At 42.4% G+C, this 24656-nt stretch overlaps 1 protein-coding gene and 1 long non-coding RNA gene across 4 annotated transcripts in view; one reads left to right on the forward strand and one right to left on the reverse strand.

Annotated features, from left to right (window-relative positions):
• The window catches only part of TDP1 (tyrosyl-DNA phosphodiesterase 1), an 89266-nt gene that overhangs the window by 52131 nt on the left and 12479 nt on the right, over positions 1-24656 (reverse strand). For all 3 annotated transcript variants that reach the window (XM_049612333.1, XM_049612331.1, XM_049612332.1), the window contains 8 exons: positions 21115-21149; positions 16024-16116; positions 12298-12465; positions 11765-11843; positions 9752-9937; positions 9097-9145; positions 6699-6765; positions 4986-5093 (listed from right to left, as the gene is read on the reverse strand). In XM_049612333.1, the coding sequence (XP_049468290.1) occupies positions 4986-5093; positions 6699-6765; positions 9097-9145; positions 9752-9937; positions 11765-11843; positions 12298-12465; positions 16024-16116; positions 21115-21149 (785 nt within the window). The remainder of the gene's footprint in view (positions 1-4985; positions 5094-6698; positions 6766-9096; positions 9146-9751; positions 9938-11764; positions 11844-12297; positions 12466-16023; positions 16117-21114; positions 21150-24656) is intronic.
• On the forward strand, positions 6709-11780 carry LOC125909267 (uncharacterized). The gene is made up of 3 exons (XR_007453624.1): positions 6709-6783; positions 10820-10968; positions 11586-11780. It is a non-coding gene; the product is annotated as an uncharacterized LOC125909267 (long non-coding RNA).

Raw genomic sequence — 24656 nt, forward strand, 5'->3', positions numbered from 1 at the left:
TTTGTCCTGAGGGCTCAGCATCCACAGGAGGAAGGACCTCAGTGAATGCTGCAGAACGTGCAAAGGCAGAAACAGCAAGAGGATGGCTGGGCTGTAAACTGGAGGATAAAGGAATGGGCAGGTGCCACCAGGGCCAGGAGGGAAAGACATATTCTTCTTGAAAAGAAGAGCTCAGTTTGGGATGTTCTGACTTGGGGGTAAGGTGGCAAACCAAGAAACAAAAATTGAAGCGAGTTCCTGATACAGGTCACTTGTATTGTGGATCTACACCCTTGTTATTGTAGAAGGGCTGAGAGCGGGCTCCAAGTATTTTATTTTCAGGTGTCTCTCAGACATCCTTTAATACTGGAATGCCAGGTGGTATTTTCTTTCTTTCTTTCTTTCTGTGATGTTTTTTATTTATTTTTGAAAGAGCGAGCAAGCAAGCAGGGGAGGGGCAGAGAGAGAGAGGGAGACACAGGATCCGAAGCAGGCTCCAGGCTCTGAGCTGTCAGCAGAGCCTGATGTGGGGCTTGAACCCACGAATTGCGAGATCATGACCTGAGCTGAAGTCGGACACTTAACTGACTGAGCCACCCAAGTGACCCCCTCCCTTTCTTCTTTTTTTAAATACCACAGAGTGTGATGCAGTTTTTGACTTAACTGGTTTTCACAGAAAACAGGTACACTTCCACTGTTAATGAGGAGAGGCATCCGAAGGTTGGGGTGAGGAGTGCCAGCTGAGGAGTCCCAATTTCTTGGGTTCAAATCTTGCTGCCACAAGGTAACTACTGTGTGACCATGGATGGGCAGCCTACCTAACCGCTCTTTTTCCATATCCTCATGGAGCAGTTGTGAAAATTAAATGAATACAAAAAGTGCTTAGAACAGTGTCTGGTATATGAAAATCAAATAGTTGTAATTATTCCTTATGCATTTTGGTAAGTAGACAGTTTTTAGCCTAGCTATTCTGGAACAAAAGTATAAGCCACAAATCCATGACAAATTTCAAATTCTTAACAAATTAACTTCTAAGTTAGAGTTTAGTAATATCCACTCAACACGAAAGCACACATTCACATAATACAAAACACCAACTAATATTCAATAAATTTACAGTTGATGCTTTTTGGACTTATGGCTAAGAACATACGGTGCCATAGCTTGAGAAAATCCATTCTGGAGGTATGGGAGTATCTTCTTTCGCCTAACTGCAGACTCCCTCAGATTTGCCCTGAAAAGCCCATGCACTTTTCCAGCTCCATGGCCTTCGCACCCCTTCCTCTGCTCAGATTTCCCTTCCAATCCATCTGGTTTTTTGAGGCGGACTTCCAGGCCTACTTGAAATATCACTGCCTTACCTTCAGCTGGTCTCTGACCCACCCTGACCCCACCCCAACTGGATAATACATTTTTTAAAACATTTTTGAGAGGAGAGAGAGCACGTGCGTGTGCATGCGCACACACGGCGGGGGGGGGGGGGGGGGGGGGGGAGAAAGAGGGAAACAGAATCTGAAGAAGGCTCCAAGATCTGAGCTGTCAGCACAGGGCCCGATGTGGGGCTCGAACTCATGAACCGTGAGATCAGGACCTGAACCAAAGTCAGACGCTTAACCGACTGAGCCACCTAGGCATCCCCCCTCCCCACAATAATACACTTCTAAGGGTGCTTCCACCAGATCACTACACAGGTAAACAACTAGCATACAATCAGTGTTCTCTTTCTGCAGCCCCCGCATGGCATGGGTCATGTCCTGTTCTACTCCTGGAGCTGAATGAACACCATCATTAAACTCAACTACAAAAACTTTGCCTTCAGAAAAGGGTTCCTCAGTGTTACTCTCAACCCCCCTTCATACCCTTAACACAGGATCAATAAATACCCAACTTTAGTGAAGCACAACCATCTTTTAACTCCACCCTGAGGAAAACAAAATCCCCAAATAGACGGTAAATTCAATTTTCCAATGAAGTAGACACTCGAGACTCCAACAGCTACACCAGGACGCAGGCCTGCCCTCCGGGTTTTGGATTTTCAAGCTCCCACGATCAATCACAGGTCAATTCCTTAAAAGTAAATCCGTGTGTTTATCTCACTTGCTAGTTCTGTTTCTTTGGAGAACCGTGACTAACACAGAAATGTACGAGGGAACTGTCCCTGCTTTCTCTGGACTCAACCTTCCCATTTTCACGTGAAGGCCAGCACTTCAAACATCATCTCTTCTTTATCCATGGATCCCCAGCACCAGGATTTCCAACTCTAACGTCAAAGACCCACATTGAGGACTCTTACACAAAGGAGTCCTATCCATTTACATCTTGGAGGCAACGTTTGACCAATGGAGGAAGGAACAAAAACACTTCTGGTCACTGTGTGCTTTTCGGAGGGTTCTCCAGGCAACAGGTTTCCCAGCAGGATAACATGATGCTGCCAGCTAGATAAGACTAATTTTACCAAATAATGTTTGTGTTTCTTTATGTATCTTTTCCTACATGGAGGAAAATCAGGTAAGATTTTAACCAAAGTTCAAAGTATAGCCTTCAAATTCAATTTGACATTCAAAGCGGTATGACTTCAGAAAGAACCTTGACTAGTACAAATAAGTATTATAATGGACGGGATCACTAATCAGAGAATTGTCAGACCACACTGAGAAAACTGTTCCGTCATTTAAGGTATTCTGCACAAAACAAAATAACAAGAGCTGTATAATAAAGTAGCCCTTGGGATGAACGATGGCTCACTAGTCAGGAATATTTCCAGTGGTAGCCATGTTAGAATTGGAAGCAGGTAGAGATTTCATCTGGTCTCCCCAACTCATCACCAGGAAGTGACAGTCACACTCAGCATCAGGATAGGAAAAGCCAGGCTTTTCATGCTACAACTTAATAACATGGTTTACTTTTTACTACTTGAAACTTAATAACTTAGCTTAAAAGATAATTACCGAACAGGTGAGCTGACATTAAAATGTGAGCTCTCTCAATATCTAATTTCTCTGAATCATGTTCAAGGGTCCATAATATATCTAAATTTATTTCCTTATTGGTTAGCTTTGTAGAAGGCTAGGTAGCATATTGATAACTTCTCTTAACTGAGGAATATTTGAACAGTTTACCTTTAAGGGTGTTATGTAAAATACAAGTGTGGGAGGGATTAATAAAAATCTCATACTCACTTACCCAGAGGACACATACATTTCAGATCTCTGTTCTCCCTGGCACTATCCATCTCAGGCACTGACCTCTCTACCCAGGAAGAGCACAACCAAGAAAACTACTTCTTTTAAAAAAAGTTTTTCAGTTTATTTATTTTGAGAGAGAGAGAGAGAGTGCACACAAGGAAGGGAGGGGCAGAGAGGAGAGACAGAATCTCAAGCAGACTCCGCACTGTTAGCACAGAGCCCAATGCGGGGCTCGAACTCAGGGACTGTGAGATCATGACCCGAGATGAGATCAAGAGTCAGATGCTTAACTGAGTCATCCAGGCGCCCCATCAAGAAGCCTACTTCTTCAGAAGCTACAGTTTCTCTTTAGGGGAACCTAGGTGGCTCAGTTGGTTAAGTGTCTGACTTTGGCTCAGGTCATGATCTCCGGGTTTGTGAGTTCGAGCCCCACAGTTCGGCTCTGTGCTGACAGCCTAGAGCCTACAGCCTGCTTTGGATTCTGTGTCTCCCTCTCTGTCCCTCCCCCACTCACACTCTGCCTCTCTCTCAAAAAAAAAAAACAAACGTTAAAAAAATTAAAGAAAAAAAAGTTTCTCTTTAAAGACCCACAGCAAAGAAATGCATACTAATTCCCCTTGGCCATCCTTCAGTCTCGATCGTGAAGCTTGGACAAGCATAACCACAGCTGTCGTGTCCTGGGGCCTATTAGGTCATATGCACTGAGCCTCTAGCATATCTCATTTCACTTAACCGCCCCAACAGGCACCCATTACTTTGCCCATTTTATATAATAGGAAATGGACACAGATTAAATAAATTTCCCAAACTCACAGAGCTAATAAATGATAGAAAAGCATCTTAAATTTTTAGGAGCCATATTTTTATTACACTAAGGTGCCTCACAAACTGTCCAGAAGCCCACTCTTGCATCTAATGTATACCACTAAACACAGTTCAGGTCACTGTTCCTGATCCTGAGCCAGGAAGGCCACTAATTTCCAGAAAGTAGGAAGGGAACTTGGTTTTGCTTCTAACTGGCTCTTTTGTTTCAAAGTTTCTTCTTGAGTATTCTTAAACTTTTGTTTCAAAGTCTGTTCGTTAAAGACATTATTTTACTCAGTCATACCTTAATTATTCGCATTGACATCATCGGGTCACTGAATCATTAAGAGATGCCTAATGGCCTTTGGTCAGACTAGGAGTCAGGAACTAAAGTTCTAGTCCAGTTCTCTTTTTCTGAGAGCACAACAATCTACCTTGCTATAAAAATGAACATAAAAAAAGCTTAATAACGAGTTTCTTATAGAGGGTAATGAAAATTGTGAAATTAGATTATGGTGATGATTGCACAATTCTAGGAATATACGAACTCAGAATTTAAATAAGTGAATCTTAAAGAAAATTATATCTTAATAAAGACGTTTTAAAAAATTAAAAAAAAAACCGCATTGGAAGAGACTGGATTGGTCAAGTGTCAATTTTCTGAGAGAAAGTAACTAAGGAATACTAGTTTTACCGCATCATTTTTGTTCTGGATTTACCTCAATTGTTAACTTGCCTAATTCCTACTATTGAAGTATTAAAAAACAGGAGTAAACACAAATTTTGTGCAAACCTTAAAAACTTCAAGACTCCTAAAATCAGGCAATGATTACAGGCTTTGTGAAGGGGAAGTCACAGGCCTCTTAATAAGGCTCAGAAGACATACACACACTTTGAAAACTAACCATTTACAACACCACCTTTTGGAAACTTAACGGAAACCTATTCGGTATTCACAGCAGGAGTTACAAACACATTTTAAAAATTCTTCCCATCAAGAATACAAGGCCTACTTACCTTGTGACAAGGAACCAGGCAATTTGACTGAAGTCTGGAGATAGTCTCATATAAGTTTTAATATGTGGCATAGCATTGCTGCGGCCAGATGTCTCAGCCGACCATTTGCTAGTGACAGGAAAAATATATCACTAATAAGAAAATATAAACCCATCATAATCCTATTAGGACACTTCATGAAAAGCAAAATCCCGTAATCTAAAAAGTGACTACACAGTTCTGTGCTAGAACCTGTGGTGTTTTATTAAACTGTTTAGAGAACAGAAAAAAGCACTGTGACCTCTTGGTATATAGCCTTCCGATCTCTTTTCTGCCATTAAGACTCATATATTCACATACGTATTTACTTCAGTTGTGACTTCAACTGCCCATCTGCATGTCTTGTCTGTTAGGTGGACTGTGAGCTCCTCCAAAGCAGGAATCATGCTCCCACAGCGTATTACTAAGTACAGGCTCAGTACAAGCTTTTTGAAATAAAGTACAAAATGGGAAAAAAGCCAACAAGATGAATATTAGAGCAATGTTGAAAAGCCGGAGGATAATTCAGAAACACTGGAGTCCAAGGATGACGATCATGTAACTGAGTTTGGTTTCTAGGTGTGCAATACTGCAGGACTGAGGTTCTGTGGGGGAAAAAGGACCTATGTCATGAGGTGACCATCTCTGCTTACAAATTTAAAGAGGATGGTTCCTCATGAGAAGAGACTGAGGCCAGAATTGGGATCAGGTAGACTGTTTTCTGGATCATTAAATTCACCTGAATGAATAGTGAAAAGAGCTCAACATAAGGGAATGTCCTCTGTAGGGAATAACTTCCCAAGAGACCCACAAGGGGACACCAAGTTAGACTGTGAGCTACCTAGATGCAATCTGCCTTTGTTTCCAACTGTGTGGTGTGGTGTAATTAACACCCGTTGAAGCAAGCAAGAAACTGGGCCAAGAACACGCAGAACAAGTGTCTTGGATGGGCCAAGAACACGCAGAGCAAGTGCAACCCTGGAACGAGAGGGACGAAAGACCTTCCCTTCAGCTGGCCATTCAACCACCGAGCAAACCATATCCTACATCCTGGAGAAAGCAGTGTGGGTTTCACCCTACGCAAGCTGCAGTCACAGTACGTGCATGTGCCAACAGAAGAATTACATTCTGGAAATACGAGCAACAATGCTGCCGAATCACTAGGTTCTACACCCGTAACTCATGTACCATTGACAGTTATACTCAAATAACTTTTTTTAAAAAGCTGCTTACGGGGCACCTGGGTGGCTCAGTCAGTTAAGCGTCCGACTTTGGCTCAGGTCATGATCCTGTAATTTGTGAGTTCAAGCTCCACACCGATCTGTCCCTCCCCTGCTCACACTCACTCTCTCACTCTCAAAAATAAATAAACATTAGAAAAAAAAAAATGCTGCTTACATAAATTCTAAACTACCCAACATTATCTTTTTTTTTTTTTTTTTTTTTTTTTTTTTTTTTTTGTTCCTGTTTTTAAATAAAAACTTCACAGGGATAAATTTTACTCTTTGGTATTAAAAACCTATTCCAAATAGTGTTCAAAATCTTGTTTAAATTATTTCTATCACTAACATATGTAGATAAAAAAAAAAAACATAGCTACAATATGTAAGGTTCTTTTTTAAAACATGAGACTGACAATAAATAACGTTCTTATTCCGAAAGAAACAATAGCAACATTCTAAACCAATTACTTACTGAAAATAGGAGTGGAGCCAATTCTGCTTTTCAGCTGTCTGGATGCTATAGGGAAGAGAGCCACCAGCTTTTAAAAGAAAACAAAGTAAGTATTACAGAAAACAACTTGAGGATCCTTCATTAGGAATCTATAGTAAATACTGGAAAAAAAACAAAAAAAAAAACCCAAAACAAAAAACAAACCACTTCCTATTTCATCTCATGGAACAGTACTTGGAAAAAAAAGGTCTATACTTGTCTTATTTTATTAAAAAAAGAAAAACAACCTTTTTTTAACTTTTTTTTTTTTTTTAAATATTTATTGACAGAGCATGAGTATGCTGGGGGGTTGGGGGGAGTGGGCAGGGAGAAAGGGAGACACAGAATCCAAAGCGGACTCCAGACTCTGAGCTGTCAGCACAGAGCCTGACACGGGACTCGAACCCACAAACCGCGAGATCATGACCTGAGCCTAAGGCGGATGCTTAACCGACTGAGCCCCCCAGGAACCCCAAAAAGGTCTGTACTTGTATTAGGTATGCTCCCTCAGTGGGGTTTCCTTTCTTAGGGATACATATAAATGTTTATGACCTGAAAAGAGAAAGGTATTATTTAATCACTCAGGGGTGGTAATTTAACATCTCTAACAGCACAGATCTGAAGTGTTACAAAAACTATATAAAAAATCCTGGCCTATCCTGCAGTCCTCACGAAGGTGAGAAATCCTTGCCCCCACTCTGGTCTGGAGCATCTCCGTTTTGGCCCAAGAACAGGTCAGCTGGGGAGGTAGACTAGGACAAGACGCGGTCCTCCTGCTTCCTTCACCTTTTACCCTCTGCCCTTTCTAAGCAGAGTTTGTATTAACATTCTCACAAATGTAATGGAATCATCAATAAAATTAACATGTTCAGTGAACAGTGAAGTTTTTAAAAAGGAATTCTAAAAGCCCTATTCTTGCATAGGAAATAAAGATACAGTTCCAGCGGCACCTGGGTGGCCCATCGGTTAAGTTCCCAACTCTTGGTTTCAGCTCAGGTCATGATCTCACGGTTTGTGAGTTTGAGCCCTGCATGTTGGGCTCCATGCTGACAGCATGGAGCCTGTTTGGGATGGTCCCTCTCCCTCCCTCCCTCCCTCTCTCTCTCTCTCTCTCTGCCCCTCCCCTGATTGTATACACTCTCTCAAAATAAACTTAAAAAAAAAAAAGATACAGTTCCAAGTGGAAACACAATTAGTAGACTATTTTTGTTCATGTTTTAAAGGCAGAAAGTACCATTGTAGATCCACCAGTGACTCTGCAAACACATATTAGAACTTCCCCATAAGTAATCTATCTCCAAAGAAAGCTTTAAATTTCTCTTGACTCATCAAATAAGGGATGTCGATTCCTCTACTGCACAAAACTAAAAACCTATTCAGGACCAGTTATGAAATAGCTTTATTGAAAATACCATGTTTTCCCCCATTAAGAAGTACATTTTGAATGGATCCAACGTATTAGAAGCTGACAAAGGACAAGACAAACCGACACATCACCATGTGCTTGAGTCCTGTTAAAATAATTTTGGTTTGGCCATTACGTAAAGCTGATACACTCCAAACCTTACCAAGCCTTTTCTGGCAGAGTTGTATCTAGTATTACAAGCAATAAATGGACTAAATTAGTCTAATTCTGAGCATTCTGCTTCCAGCCACAAGCAAATGCCAATCCGGTTTCCTTTTTCCAGAGGCAAACACTGCTTGGGTTTTTGGTTATCACCTCCTGAATGTGCTATCTGAAGGGCTTTGGATTCCACATAAAAGCTCGCCATCCAGCACTATGCAAGAGAAGTCGCGAACAAGGTTGAAAGTTGCCTACAAAATCATCCAGACACTTACAGATGAAGTGCTTTAGAAAGTACAGATATCAACTATGTGACAACAAAGGTGCATCCCAAGATTAAGCAGAAGTTTTGGACCTTAAACATATCTGTATCTGGGATTCAAAACTGGAAGAACCACACAGAGCCACAGACACAAGCAGGGAAGATATGGAGAGAGAGATCAGAGAAAGGCATGTTAGAATTTCTCTGGAAAGGCAGGATGCAGCAGGGAAAGGTGGTTTTATTTGTCAGGACAAGCCCCCCACTGCTGGCAGAAGTGACCACCTTATTGTAGCAACGAGAACAGAAAGTACTCCGAGAGTTACTGTTAACCTACCCAAATGGCCCAACTGCATGGTACCATCGTTGGAACATGGCAGCGCTCAGTAGTACGCATTTCTATGATCCTTAGCCAGTTCGGGGAAAATATTCTCTAAATTTCTTATCAGTGCTTTTCTCCAGAAGAATGGCATTTTTATTACCTGTGTTAAAAAGTTTACCAGGGCATGTATGAAATAAACACAAAAATTTCAACTCAGACGGTTTCCATTAATTACCGGGATAGCCTTCTAAGCTAGTCCGCACATTTTCCACAGAAGGGTAGATCTAAAAACAAAGGAAAAACAAAACAAACTCATAATGTACGTCAAAGAAACTTTCTTAAAAGGAATGTTTCTAAGAAAATGAAAGTCTCCATTAGAAATATTTCTTTTACAAAATTTGAAAAAGTACTTTAAATTTTAAAAAGTTTCATCTTATGAAAAAATTGAACTTCTAGTCAGCTACAGGAAGTATATATATTTGACGGAAAAAAAACACTTCGGTTTGAGTACTCTTCCCTCAAAAATACCAAGTTCACGCAGCGTTCGGTGCAAAATTGTGTATTCAAAAGTCTCTAATACTCATCATTCTGTTGGCAATGCTTTAGCAACTATATTTTCTTTTGCTTGAAAACCTGAAGGAATGAAAAATCACAGGTTCATCTGTGGCTGAAGCAGCACACTCCCAGCACCAGATGACGCCGGGGCCACCTGATCACCAGTGCTGGTGCTAACGTGCTGCCATTTCCACCCCAGACTCATGGAAGAAAACCTGCATGAGGAGCACGGATTCTTGTTCTTCTCCTGGACTAGCAAACACACACACACACACACACACACACACACACACACACACACACCCACCCCTACCTGGAGCAGGAAAAGCACTCACCAGATGGAGGGGAGCAGCACTTTTCCCTGGGGTCCTGCTCTCCTTCCCCTGGGTCACCAAGCTTTCTTTAAACTCCGAACACAACCATTTTGATTCGTCAGCTCCCATAGAGCCAATGCTTGAAAACTGACCTACTATTGGCCAAGACTCTCCTTTAGGTATGGATGAGGCATGCTCTTTCAGAAGCTGTCAACAGAAAAGGTTTAACAACTCAGAACACAGCTTTCTGTCCTTGGAACGCAATCAATAGAAAAATGCTGAAAATATTAGAGATCAATTTCATCCTCACACTTTTTCTTCTTTGGAAAATACTCTTTCAGTACTAAAAATATTTTAATGGAGTAGGTGGATAGAAGCATTCTTCCAAAACTCCATGATTTTATTAAAGTAAAACCATTTTTTTTTTAAAGAAAAATGTAGAAATGTCAGATAAATCACTAGCCTGCCATATGAAATGGGATCTTGCTTTGAAATAACTGTTTAATACTTAAAAAATAAAAGCTATTGGGTATTTTGACTCCTATCAATTGAAAGAGATTTAATTTAACACTTGGGCTCCACATGGTGATGCTGTAAAAAAAAAAATATGTTTACATATATACAGACCACCTTAAGCACTGCAGGTGTGTGATCTGCAAAGCTACAGAAACAGTTCAAAAACATTTGGAAATTTTAACTACTTAAACACATACAGAGTTATTACCTAGAGGCTGAAGAAAAATGAAGCCCGTATTCTGATTGCTTAGTTTAATATGTAGTATTTTAACACAGCTTAGACATTAATATTTATAAACACACTTGCCCAAAAGCCTAGGTCTCAATTTCCACCCTAAGGCAACATGGTGTGAGCAACAGGCCCGAACGGTAAGCTCCAGGACCCACTTTCTGTTCTGGTGCTCAGCCCCTCATTGGCTACATAGCCCTGGACGTGTCCCTGTACGTCCATTTACAGGTCAGTGGAACCGAAGTCTGATCATTCCCGTCTTCCCTGGAAGGCAGCTGTGATGCAACATGAGCTTGTGTGTGAGAAATGGTCTGAAAACTCTTAAGATGCTCTTTATCTTCCAGGAAGACCGTGATCCTCGACAATGTGTACAAGAATCTAGCCTGTTGCAACCATCAGTCCACAAACTGGTAACCACTAACCAGCACAGTGAACGTTCAACGCGGGCCTTGCGTTCTCTATTTCGTCTAACCCTTGCGAAATTCTGTGTGAGGTATTGTTATTATACCCATTTTATAGACGAGAGTCAGGTCACAGGACTTGTTCGTAGGTGAGGATTTGAGCCCAGGTACGGGGATCTACCTCAAAGCTATGGACTTAGTAGGCTCTAATGCCTTCTCTAGGCTTCTCTCGGCTTCAAGACCTCACCTGCTTGCAGCTGTGGTCTCATTTCAAAAAAGCAAATTAAAGTGTCATTAACCAAGGCTAATTCTCACATGACAAACAGTTCACGGAAAAAGGTGAAGCTTTTAAGAAAGCCACTTCAGGTTCATTAATGTCAGTACTACATCTCCTAAACAGAGATGAAGAAAACCTTAATGTTTAACTTGCTTGTGGCTTTAATTTGGTGAAGACTCTTCTTTGTTCATTTTCATAGCAGCAGCAAATGCCACTTTTGTCGTTAACTCTTACGGGGACTGGTTAGTAAACAAAATACATGCTAGCACAGCTGTAGCCTTTACTCAATAGTATTTTTCTGTTCTTGGTTGAATTTGTCATGTTAAAAATCCTTTACATGCTGACAACAATCCAAAACTACAGTAGCTGAATAAACGAGAGGTCTCTTTATGAAATAAAAACTAACAAAGTCCTTATGCTTTTGCCATTTAGAGCAGTCTACACTTCTAAAAGAGGCGGCAAGACATTAAGGTGCAAGTAATCACCGAGAACTACAATCAACTGATCAAGTTCACTCAGAATTGTGCTATTATGAAGCTGCCATCAAAATGTAATTATAAAGGAAAAATGTAAGTTAAAAGAACAAGTTAAAATAGTAAAAATTCTGTTACCTTCCTAAGCCTAAAATGTCCCCAATTATCTTTTTCACTTCCTTGAAAGCGTCCTGGGGTTGATCCAATAAGATAAACACTAAAAGGATATAAAATGCAAGTTAATAGAGCACAGTGATGGGATTTGTAGACCCCCAAATCACAAAATTCACATAAAACTAATGTAATCACGAAATGTTCTGAGAGACCACCTATTTTCTTCAGATGCCTCCTCAGAATAGTAACTGATACTCAAATGAATTTTCAAGAACGTCACATCATGGTGGAACATTCACAAGGTTTAAGGTACCAGGCAAAGAAATAAGTGACTTTCAGATACTCCAGAGGGAGGCTGATGGTGAGCACGATTTACTGGCATCCACTTCAGTGCCTCAGATCTAGGAGACACAGACACGGAGACAATCTGCTCTCATATTATAAAGGACAGCCAAATACCATTCTACCTCTTTCCAAGGCCCTTGCAGTACAGACACCATGTGGCTCTCAAGGTATTCACCTACTTTAAGAACCCCAAATTGCTAAACGATACGTACTTGGTTTCAGAGAGATCATGCTCGTGGATAACATCTATCCACTCCTTGAGAGAAGGAGCATTATAAGCCATTAAGTAGCTGATAAGATCGGCTTTAAAATGTGTTGTCGAGTCTCCAGATCCGTGGGTTCCGTGGACAACTCGTGGGTATAAGGGGCTCAACCATATTCTGAAACAGAAAAAAACAACAGGAATGCAACTGAACACAATGGTATCGCGTGCTGACTGCACATTCACCCTAAGGAAGAGGCAAATCTCATTGGCTGTGTCCACACGGTAAGTAGACGGATCCTGAGGAAACAGGAAGCACAGATCCCCTCACACCCACTCCAGTGGCTTCCATCGTATTCAGAATGCTTCTCAATTTAACACCTCACCATGAACTTAGGAACCCAGAATATTTGGCCTCTGCCCACATCTCACAACCGAATGCTCTATGCTTCCTCTCGCACCACACCTTATCTTTGCCCCCAGCCCCACCTCCGCACTGCTAAGGCCTGGTGACAACACAGGTGATAGCTCTTCTAGTTGCTGTAGTAAATCCACACCACCTGTGGTGACCCAGCAAGCTACACCAACGCAGCTCTTCAGCCAAACGGAAAAGTCATCTACACGAAGAAAAACGTGTATACAAATCCCATTTTAGTAAGGAAACTCCTTTTCATGATGTGTATGCCACAGCAGTTGGAGATATTTTCATATCCTGTACTCTCCTGGTGTCTGGAAGGAGTGACACCACATTTAATGATGCTACGTTTACACTGACCTCAGACTTTGAAATTATCTAGTGAGCAAAATATTAAACACATCTTTCATCAATTCTCTTCAAAAGGAAAACAAAGCCCTTCTCCCAAACTTTTATATTACACCCACAAGTGGGAAAAGCGTATCTAAACCCCACCCTTCTGTGAAGTGCTCCAGGACAGATCACAGACAAGTAGGGCTTCAAACCTCTTGCGCTCAGTTTCAACTGCAAAACCTCGTCAGCCGTCCTGCCTCACAGGACACGTGTGCTTCACACCGGAGGTTATGACCAACGTCAGGCTTACACAAGTACTGAGGATCTATTTGCTGTCCCTGCTTTTCCCCTCCAGCAGCTATCCCACTGAGCCATATTTAATCCCATTTATTATCCCATTAAGCCCAAAGAGAAACTACCCGATTCCTTTCACCGGCCGCCCTCAAAGGAGACCGGCAGCGAGACGAAGGCCCCCAGGGCAGGAAGCATCCAGAACCGCAAGGACCCTGGCTGCATGTCTTCTGAACTCTGCACATGTTTCTGGCAGGGTAGCAGGTCATACCTTCCCTTCCCACCTCAAGAAGACCCCTTGTACAAGGGGTAACACGTGTGACAAGGACTGTAGCCCAGGTTCTGGGGCCAGATCTGGGTCATTTGGGGTCAGGCCAAGGCCTTCCGGGAGCACCTGCCTCTCTGTGTAAAATGAGCCCACTGGGCTGGATGAAGAAGTCTCTCCGTCACAAATAGCAATTCAGGGCCCACAACTTGGTGGGCTCCTGCCAGATTAGAGGTTCACTCTCTGGTGTCTGGGTGGATGAGGAACTTGACAGATGACAACTTACTAACCCAGGATACTGAGATGCGAAGTGTTTTTAGCACTTTACCAAGTAAGATGTGAAATCATTATGGGCCAAATAATTTTAAATGTGAGAAATTAACAGGCAGACCAAGCAGCAGCTGAAAGGGTGGTTGGAACACCTGTACAGCAGAAAAGGATCAGCAGAGTGTTACTAGAACCATCATGAAGGTTACACAAAAGGACTGCTTTTAAATGTCTTACAAAAATTACAACCCACAACACAAAAATGCAAGTTTGAGAGACCAGAATTTAGACTAAACATGAGGTAACATTACCCTACTCAGAGGTGGTGGGCAGAGGGAAGTTGAAAGATTTCATACCCTTGGTACTTTAAGTTTTAAACAATAGAAACTATTACCTGCTCAATTTAAAAAGTTAAATGAAAATAAAACTTTAGAGAAAATTTTATTGTCTTTAATGTTTATTTTTAGAGAGGGACTCCTCTATATATCCAATATTTTGGAGACACAGGATCTGAAGCAGGCTCCAGGCTCTGAGCTGTTAGCACAGAGCCCAATGTGGGGCTCGAACCCACAAACTGTGAGATCACAACCTGAGCAGAGTCAGACGCTCAACCTACTGAGCCACCCAGGTGCCCCCAAAAAATTTTAAAGGAAAAAAATCCGAATACCCAAATCCTTACCCTTAATCCATTTCCCCAGAGCAGCCATCCTGGAGAGACCTAAAGAACATGGCTCAAGCTTCTCTCTCCAAAATAAGCTGGAGGCCACAGGTACGATTATTTGAGCCACACAGGCCAACTTCACAAACTCCATAGGACTCATGGGTTCAAAAACCCAACCCAGCAGCTCAGAAGCTCTAGGAGTGGCAAAGGCATAGTTGACCTCAAACCCAGTGGCTGAGGCTTTTACAGACCATGGGGATGCCCTCCACCCTGAACCAGTTGGAATTAAAATATGCTTCTCAAGATGCAATTAAATGGGACACTCAGAAACTAGAACACGTTTACAGGAGAACTATCAGGCATTGGTGATGGGGCTCTAAGCCACTTGCCGTGGCGGGGAAAGAGTGAAGAGAGAGAACTAGGGATGTCGGGCTCAGGGAAAAGCCTGTCTTTCCAACTTGAAGGCAGTAAAAGGAGAGAGGGTACCATTGTTCTACATGGCACTGGGGTTGAAGCAAACCCATAGGATGGAGGCTGGAAGGTCCTGTATTTCAGTTCAACCTATGGTGTGACTTGGGCTCTGCCAGAGCTAAGAGCTCTAGCCCAGCCTGGACGGTGACAGGGAGGACGAGAAGGCAGAGGAGGAGAGTGAAGGACACGCAGACCCTGGAAGAGGCCAGATGAATCCTGGACTTTCTTCTAACCCCAGAGAAAGCAGAGATGTACAAAATGACGTAAACAAATGGAAATCAAAGCCAGCCACAATCAAGAGTTTACCAAGAGGGAGAATAGTTAGAACTTGATTTGGGCAAGTTACTAAAACAGAAAAAAAACCAAGCCCCTCTTTTAAAAAGAACTCAAAAGACCAGATCTAGCCTGAGTATACCAAGGACAGAGTTGGTAACAAAAACACAAAAACCAAAGAACAACAAAAAAGTCAGTTTTTCCTCTTGGAGATTCACAACTATATGAACCTATTAAAGGCTCTAAAAAGATACCAATTTAGCTTTCTTTTACAGAAAAATAAACTGGGGATGAGGAGAAGTTTTCAGCATATGATTAACCATGAAGTTTCCCTTCAATACCATTTGGGAAATGACAAGCCAGAGTACAAGTGGGGAAAAGGGTTCATGGAGACCAAGGAAGTTACTGATGGGTCTCACCAGAAAAATAATGGGTTCAGACCTTCCATTTTATACCGTCTTTCCTGCCTCAGATCCTTTGCACAGGCTTGCTCCCTGTGCTTGGCTGTTGAGTGTGTAATCCCATTTAAAAGTACATTTACATATATATATTCGTCATGGATGTGTATGTACTAAACTGTTAACACCTGTTACCTCAAGAGAGTGGAGCTGAGGGGAGGTAGTAAAATACTATTTCTGTGTAGGTCTCTTTTTTATGCCACATGTGTGGGTGTTTTTTTGTTTTTTTGTTAAACACAATAGCAGAATAAAGTGAATGCCACCCACAGCCACTGCCGTGAAGTAAACAGAAGCCCACAAACCCCTGAGTCTTCTGATGCCAGTCAGCACGGATGAGGTTAGAGGTATGTATGACAACCCGGAGGCCTTCTTCGTACAGCAGTAACATCATTTTCCTTTAAAAACAGAAGAGAACAAAGGCATTAACGCTACTTTCAAAACACGTACTATTTTTCAGTGCAGATATCACGGCTAAAGGAATTTTTAAACTCTTCTGTTCCTCAAGCTTCTAATACTTATAATCTTCATTCCTTCTACACATTAAAATCCAAGTCTACTTAAGTGGTGGGTAGAAAACCACCTTCCAAAATGCTCAGAGTATTGACAAGTGAACCTTTGCTATGTCCCACCCACATGGCCAATCCTGAGACTTTGAGCCCTTCCCCTCCAGTCTGGCCCTTTATCTATTCAGCATTATATGCTACTATCTGGGACAATGGGAATCTTCTTGTCCGGTGGTTTTCAAAGTATGGTCACCATCTCCCACTACATCATGGCTAGCGTTTTTTAAGAAATGGTAATCAAGTTAGAAATTCTAAAATACACCGTAGATAATTAAGTAACTCTTGTTTCAGCACGGGAGTATGGACACGTGTAATAGACTGAAATGTACATGGTCTTTTCTAATGTGGGACGGACTTTAAATGCTTCACTGTCCTAGGACTGACATTTTCTCACACTCCACAGACGCCACACTTCTTCACCAATGTGTCTAGCCTGAAATAAGGCTTTCCTGTACTTCATTTACTCAAGTCAGACCCAGGTTTGAGTCCTCCCTTTGCCGTGGGCCTTCCTTCCCCAGGCCTCCAGTCATCAGAGTTCTCTTAATTCCAGCAAGAGAAGGAACAGGAAACAAACCGCTTTCTATTTGAAGCTGGGAGACTTTAGCTCCATTCATCAGCTGGAGACTGTGTGATCCTAGGAAGTCATTCAGTGTACCTCAGTTTTTCACTTACAAAGTGAAGGATCAACCCCTTCCTTGCTGTGGTGTTGTTGCCAGAAGAAAACGTAACTAACATGCATTCTTGAAACCAACTCTCCCACAAGTGTATTTCCACGACTCCTTCGTTGCTTTATTACGTCATCTACTACTACTTCAGGAGGCTTCCTGGCTTCCCAATGGTTTCCTAATTATTTCAGGAACCTAAGTTCTCTCAATATAACTAGAGACTCCGCAAGGCAGTAGCTCCACCTTCTATGCATTGGGGCCAAAATGCTCCTCAATACCTACTGATGTCAGTTCAGGCATGGGGGGCAAAATGGACCACCGGTTCTCTCCAAATAACGCGAATACTTGGACAGGATAGGGTCAGCATAAGAAGGTATGGCAAAGAAAAGAGGAGATACACAGCTCTGGGCAAAATGAGAATTTAACCCAAGCCAGCAAACAGTAAGTTAATGCAAAGCTGGAGAACTGACAGCTGCTGAACCAATCTTTCCTCCATTTATGAAACGTGCTCCCCGAAATCTGGGCAGATTTACATACACAGTTGCCAAGTTAGCAGCTGACTGTAATTAAGACGACGACCAGTTATGAATTCAAGATGGAAGTTTCACAAATATTTCCATTAATCAAGGCATCAATTATCAGGAAAACCATGTACTGCTGTCAGTGAATCCCACCCAACAGAATCCTGAACTAATCTGAGGGGACCCAGATCCTCCTCAGACAAAATGGCATAAACTAATAAAATCACGAAAATGGATAAGGTAGAAGAAACGAGAGCACCCTTGGAGAAATGCTGACCTACATACTATCTGGGAAGTTGTGGGGGAAGCAAAAGGGACAATTCCCCAATCTGAAACCGTTCCTGTAAAGGGGCGAGACGACAGAGCTACGCAGAGCCCGTGTGCCAGGCCTTCCAGAGGCTCCACAGCACAGCCCTCACACCCGTCCTGGAGGCTCTCGCAGTCTCCGCTTGCAACCACACGGTCTATGGCTAGAAGGTAATGGGAATGATCAAGGTTCCCCAATGAGTCCAAAGGGCCTGTCTGGATCCCCTGTGCCTGGATCATCTCACTGGGCACGGCTTCAACAGGGAAGAACGGGCCACAGACCCTTCACACAACCGGTGTGTGAACGGACGGCTGGCTGGGACAGTGTGGTCTAGGCAAGATGAAGCAGGAAGTCATGTGTGCCCGGAGGCCTGGCTACAGCTGCCAGCAGAGAGAGGTGCCCTGCCCACCCCACAGTCTGCCATTGGCTCCCAGTTAGGTGGAGACATTCACTGGCCAGCTGCTTTGGCTGCCCTCCTTCCCTGCTATGGATTCTCAGGGCCAGAGGCATTTTTCCTCCCAGCTCTGGGGGACATTGAAAAGCTTCCGAATTCTAAAGCACTGGGTGACAGGCCCTGGGACTGCGTGGCATCCTGCAGAAACCTGGAGCAAGAATGTTTATTGTACCTAACAGGACTACGACAGGGGCTACATTGTGGTCCTCTCCAGATGCCTTGTGCACAGTACATGGTCAATGCATGCTTGCTGAAGTGAATGTCATCTCAAAGACTATTTCCTGTTTACTGTGGTAACTACACACTGTCAAGTTGGGGAGGCACTTTATACCCCAGCACCACACAAGCCGGAAGGTTTCCTGTTTCTAAATCCTAGGTTTTCCCCTCTCTCACCAAAACACTACGAGCTGCGAGAACTATTAAGTCCCAAGACACGAGAACCATATTTCAATATAACAGGTATTTAATGAATGCCTGAAAAACTTTTTCTTAAAGTTTATTCATTTCGAAAGACAAAGTGAGCACACAAGCAGATAAGGGGCAGAAAGGAGGAGACACAGAATCCGTAGGAGACTCTGCGCCAGGAGGGCAGAGCCCGATGCAGGGCTTAACTCATGAACGGTGAGATCACAGCCTTAGCCAAGATCAAGCGTCACATGCTTCGCTGACTGGGCAACCCTGGCACCCCTCTTTAGAATTTTTTAAATGAGTCACTGAAAGTCACTAAGACCTGAGTTAAAAAAAAGACAATTTTAATCTCCTAGAGATACTGGCATCTTAATATAAACTACACAGACCATGTGTCTGGGAAGGGCTCTGTTGTCATTACTTCTCTAGGCATTTACCACTCCAAGTGAGCAACTCTGTGGAGTGTAACCTGCTAAGTGTGTATGTGTGTAGCGGGTTGGGGGTGGGGTGGGGGGGGGAGGGATGGGGAAGGAAAAGACCAAAGAAAAAAATGAGGTCAATTTTAGCAGTGAACAAGTGAGAATTAAAACTTAAAATGGGTTGGGGCGCCTGGGTGGCGCAGTCGGTTAAGCGTCCGACTTCAGCCAGGTCACGATCTCGCGGTCCGTGAGTTCGAGCCCCGCGTCAGGCTCTGGACTGATGGCTCGGAGCCTGGAGCCTGTTTCCGATTCTGTGTCTCCCTCTCTCTCTGCCCCTCCCCCGTTCATGCTCTGTCTCTCTCTGTCCCAAAAATAAATAAAAAACGTTGAAAAAAAAATTTAAAAAAAAAAAAAAAAAAAAAAAAAAAAAAAAAAAAAAAAAAAAAAACTTAAAATGGGTTTGGGACACCTGGGTGGCTTCGTCAGTTAAGCTGCCAGCTTGGAGCCTGCCTGGGATTCTCCTCTGCCTCTCCCCTGCTCAATCTCTCAAACTTACAAAAAAGGAAAGGAAAGAAAAGAAAAGAAAGGAAGATGGAATTCGTAGGCTCCCCTCCTCCTCAGCGTGCAGGTGCAGTGTGATGATGCCCATGAAATGCCAACTGCTGGCAGAGAACATGTGGCCAGGGCAGAAAGCTGGCACTAAAGACCTAGTAAATCACGTCCAAGGCCCGAGTGAGTAACAGTATTTTAGAATCTGTATTTAATGCTAGGGTTCCAGCTAAGGGCAATGGACTAGGATCCATTTGGTGCAATCCATTACTGGTAGAATTGCCTACCCATGACAGGGTGACAACTACCATCCACCACTCAGGTCTCTCGTGATGCAGAGCGGGGAGCCTAAGATGCCTATTCAGTCTATTCAAGGCTATTGTCCATTTTTTGCTGAAATTAGCACTGAGCTCACAGGATGCTATATGAGTAATTTATACCTGAGCTAAATGCTTAAGTTCACAATAATCCTCAAACCCTGTCCCGTTAGAGGCTACTGATTAGGGATAGTTGATAAATAACATTTATCCAAGGGCATCTAAGAGCAGATAATGGAGGGCCGATATGTATCCTCTTAAAAAATGGCTCCATTCTTCCTGCTATGGTTCTATTTTAAGATAGACTGTATGCTTCAAACTGTACTTTGCCAAAGAATGGTGAACAGACGTCCTTATTTCAAGTCACCATAACATCAAGAAAACAATGGTCATACCAAGACTGAGGGCTAATTCCTCTTAGGAGATTGCTTGCCACCCTAGAGACTGATACCTGAAGGAATACATCTGCAACACCAACCCATTTCCACCGCTGGTCTAGAAGAGGCGGCTCTGTCCTGTTCTTTTGAAAACGCTTTCTAGCAAAATGTGATTTATACAAACAGGGACAACCAGATCTTTTTCTTATTTATAGAATATGTAAAAAGTCTCAGCAAAACAGGAGTCAAACTGATCATTAGACACATGTCAGGTAGGAAGTAACAGAAGCTTTTCTTGTCTAGTTTATAAAGTCTCAAAATTATTCCAAAACAAGTTTCTGATAGCGCTTGAGCAGAGACGGCATCGGCTTCTCCCGTCAACTTTGTAGAATAATTTTTCTTTTCATCACAGCTGACCTAACAATATTCTACTGAATGCAACTCAGCATCTTAAGCAATCACCAGACCTTTAAGTTGTGGAATCCACAGGAACATGACTGACACGTACAGTCATCCATAACCACGGACCACACAACCATAATCTATTCCCCACCCCCCAGTTGGCTGTAAGAAATGCCCTAAACAGAAAGAAAGCAGAGACCGCATCATGGATTCAGACTTTCATGTTGAGAGCCAGAATCCAAGGACTTTGTCTTGAGACAGTGAACAGTTCCACTGTCTCTACTTCCTTATTGATAGCTTTTTCCCCCTGGCAAAACTGTCAGCCCTAAGTTCCTTTAAGGGCACTTTTAGAAAAGCATCCTTTGCTCTACTAAAATCATACTCTCCCCATTTCAAAAAAAATTTGCTTACGTGTGGTGTGTTCCAAATGCAATATCCAACTTTGCCTAGGATGAAAAAAAGAAGTTGAGTCACTTTTAATAAACTCAATATCCCTATCTATTGGAAATTAAGTTAGAAAAGATTCAGGACAACTTTGTTTTTACTGCCCTCTAGTGGAAAGGCCCTGGATTGACAATACAACTTTGAATAATCCTATCCAGTGAGGCTCATTAAAGTTAGCCAGAATGATTTTATACATACTGCATTTTAATAAAGTATTTTGAGACAGAGCATGAATGCACAAGAGATGGGGGGAGAGAGGGGGAGGGGGTGGGAGGCGGGGAGAGAGGGGGAGGGAGGGAGGCAGGGAATCCCAAGCAGGTTCCATACTGTCAACACAGAACCCAATGCAGGGCTTGAACTCATGACCAATGAGATCATGACCTGAGCCCAAATCAGACACTTTCACTGAGCCACCCACCTGCCCTGACACATACCACATTTTTAATTACAATAATCAGAAACAAGAAGCCTGATTTCTTTAGTTGAAAACAAAAAACAAAACAAAAGGCAAAACAAAACGAGAACCTATGCAAAGTTTTACAATTAGATATCTGGTTTAGACAGAAATTAAAGTTATCAGAGTTTCCAGAGTATATTTAAAAGAACTAATATGGTAGCAGCACACATTATCATGTTACAAGTTGTCTTCTATTGGTAACATAGCAAGTGCTGAAAAGAGGTAACAATTTTCCTATTACAAAATGGTACCTTCACAAATAGGGGTATTAAATTTAAATTTAAAACATTTTAACACCCAGTATAGCAAGACCTTAGTTAAGCAGAATATGCCCCGAGATGTAGGCCATGAAAGAGTTAAACAGAAAGGCCCCAACAGTGAGGAATGCAGGTGGGACACAGATTGCATCTTCACAACTTTGCAAGACTTAAATCTCTAAGCCTCATCTTTTAAGTCTTTCTTCTCTTTAAAATAAGGATACTGTTAGGGGATTCAGAATTTTAGGAGTAAATGACAATAACATGAAGTGCCTGGAAGAGAGGGCCTGAATGGGGGAAGCACTCTACAAATGGAAGAAAATACTATTAAAATCAAGCCCTCCACCCCAACAGGGCAGATGTGTGGACCTGTTTGCTGGAGGCAGAAATGGGCAACTGGAACACACAAGTGAGTAGGACACAGCCTGTCTTGGGGTTGCTCAGACAGGTGGCCCCGCTCCGTACACTTTTAAACTCCGTGTTTAGGGATGCTCACAGACCAGAACCCATTTGTGTGGTCTGCCAAAGATGACAGGGAAAACAATAGGTCTTTAAAATTACAAAATTAGAATGAGGACTGCTTCTCTGTAAACTGATGATTAGCTCAGAAAGAGCAATGGTTGGGAGACTTGGCTTTTGAGTTTAGTTTTGCTGTAAGTTGTTGCCTCTCTGGCAAAATTTCAGTACAAGCACATGGATGATAATTTCAACAGGTAATAGTTAATGGGGCAAATGCACCAAATCCTTGGCTCAACAACCTAGTAAAGAAGACTATTAGCAATCCATCCTAAAGATGAACAAGTTAGGCTTGAAGAGGTTAAGTGATGGACTCCATGACGGTAGGTGGAGAACTGGGACAGAACCCAGGCGATATGACCTTGACCACCATAAGGCCTCAACCTCTGGCCCAGGCCCCACATATGCAAAATGTGAGTATCTGTTGATTCTGTGCCTGGTATGCCTCCATTTCATCAAATGACACTATGTTGCCAAAAAAACAAAATAGCCAAGAATTCATCTTATAGACAAGGTATAACGGTATTTTAACAAGTTACGATGGGGCCACAATCCTACACTTCAGACTAGAGCTGGGTGGGTGGGACCTTCTGAACAGCTCTTTGCAAGAGGTAAAGAACACAGTGGGTCGTCATGCCCTCTAGTGGCCGGCCTGGTATACGCCACCAGACATGCCCCACACCTGAACTTTCGTGATTAGGTACCTCGTATTTGAAAAACACTTTCTATGTCCACTGATTTCATCACTGGTTTTTAGGATTCCTTTGTTATTTTCTGTCCACTATTAATCTGATGAGAACTATCCTACTGCAGTTTAACCTCTTGTTTTGGAAGCATAAGCACAACAATGGGATTTTACGCAACTTCGTTGCAGAGGCTTATCTATGTAGAAGGTGAGCCACAAACATGTTGGGTAAAGGAATGCCGGTTTTAAAATTCCAACTGTAGAAAGTACTGTGGGTTATATCACTGGAAAAATCTGAGACAGGTTCCAGATTGATCAGATTTCTCACTTTTAATGTTTAAAAATAACCACATATGCACAGGTAACATTTTGTAGTTGAAACATTAAAAGGAATTGGAACTCTTACATTTTATACGGACAGGGACAGGAGAAAAGACACTGGAAAGAAAATGGGGAAAAAAATAGGTTCTATGTAGTTCACTCTGGTCAGTGCACTCCAAGAGCAGAAACCTTGAGGCAATTTTACCATGGCAGGGAGACAAAGGGGCTTATGGGAGAGTCTTATCACGGCTGTTCACAAATGGACTGATGAGCCTCCTGAATAGCAAAGGTCAACATCACACCAGCCACTTCAGAACCACTATTTCCACAAGAAGGAAATCCTACTATGAAAAATTCTTGCTTCTCTCTCCCCAGTTTGCCTGCTTCTTGCATGAAGTGCCACACGTAATATTCTTTCAGGCATGGCATCAAAAGCAACCAGTTATGATCAAAGTCCAAGACTTACATTATATTTTTACGTACTGGCTGAAAAGCATTAGGACAGAATTAAGGAACTGTATCAAGAACCTGGCCAACTTTTTGGCCTTTTCTGCTTTGCTTTGGTCCCAGCGAACCAAACAGATATACCTGTTACAAGACCACTTAGTGTCCCCTCATTAAGTTTGGATCATTTCCATCACGACTCACACAGCTAGTTTTTTAACAGGCTTAATTTGTTCATCTGTCCAGTATAGACCTTGGATGCAATTCAGGTGGAAAATTTGAGAGGACTACAGGTCAACTGTCAGCAGCAGCTAACACCAGTCAGATAAGTCGTCAAAATAAAAAGTTTCAAGTTGCACTCACAGAAAACAACAGCCACTGAATTGCATCCAGATAACCTGGTCAGGTTCGAGGACACTGGCAAACTAGATGCAAACAGGAGTACCAGCAGGTTGGGGAAAGATTGGGATTGTTACAACTAAAGAATGCTTGAACCTGAAAGAAAACTAAGGTACAATGGAGAACTTTAAATACAAACATCAGTCACCTCTGCAAGAAGATTTCTTTTATGTGGCTCCAGAGATGGGAAGTCAGGACCCACGTATAAAAAGTAAAAGGAAATGCTGAGGATTAAATTTTCTGTGTCAACTTGGCTAGGTCACAATACCCACACATTTGGTCACATGTTGCCATGAAGGTATTTTAGATGAGGTTAACAGCTTTAATATTTTGAAGTTTTTGTGAGAGAGAGACAGAGTGCAAGTGGGGGAGAGGCAGAGAGAGAGCGCATGAGAGAGCGAGCGCATGAGAGAGCGAGCGCATGAGAGAG

The sequence above is a fragment of the Panthera uncia genome (genome assembly GCF_023721935.1).
Source record: "Panthera uncia isolate 11264 chromosome B3 unlocalized genomic scaffold, Puncia_PCG_1.0 HiC_scaffold_1, whole genome shotgun sequence".
Classification (NCBI taxonomy): Eukaryota; Metazoa; Chordata; class Mammalia; order Carnivora; family Felidae; genus Panthera; species Panthera uncia.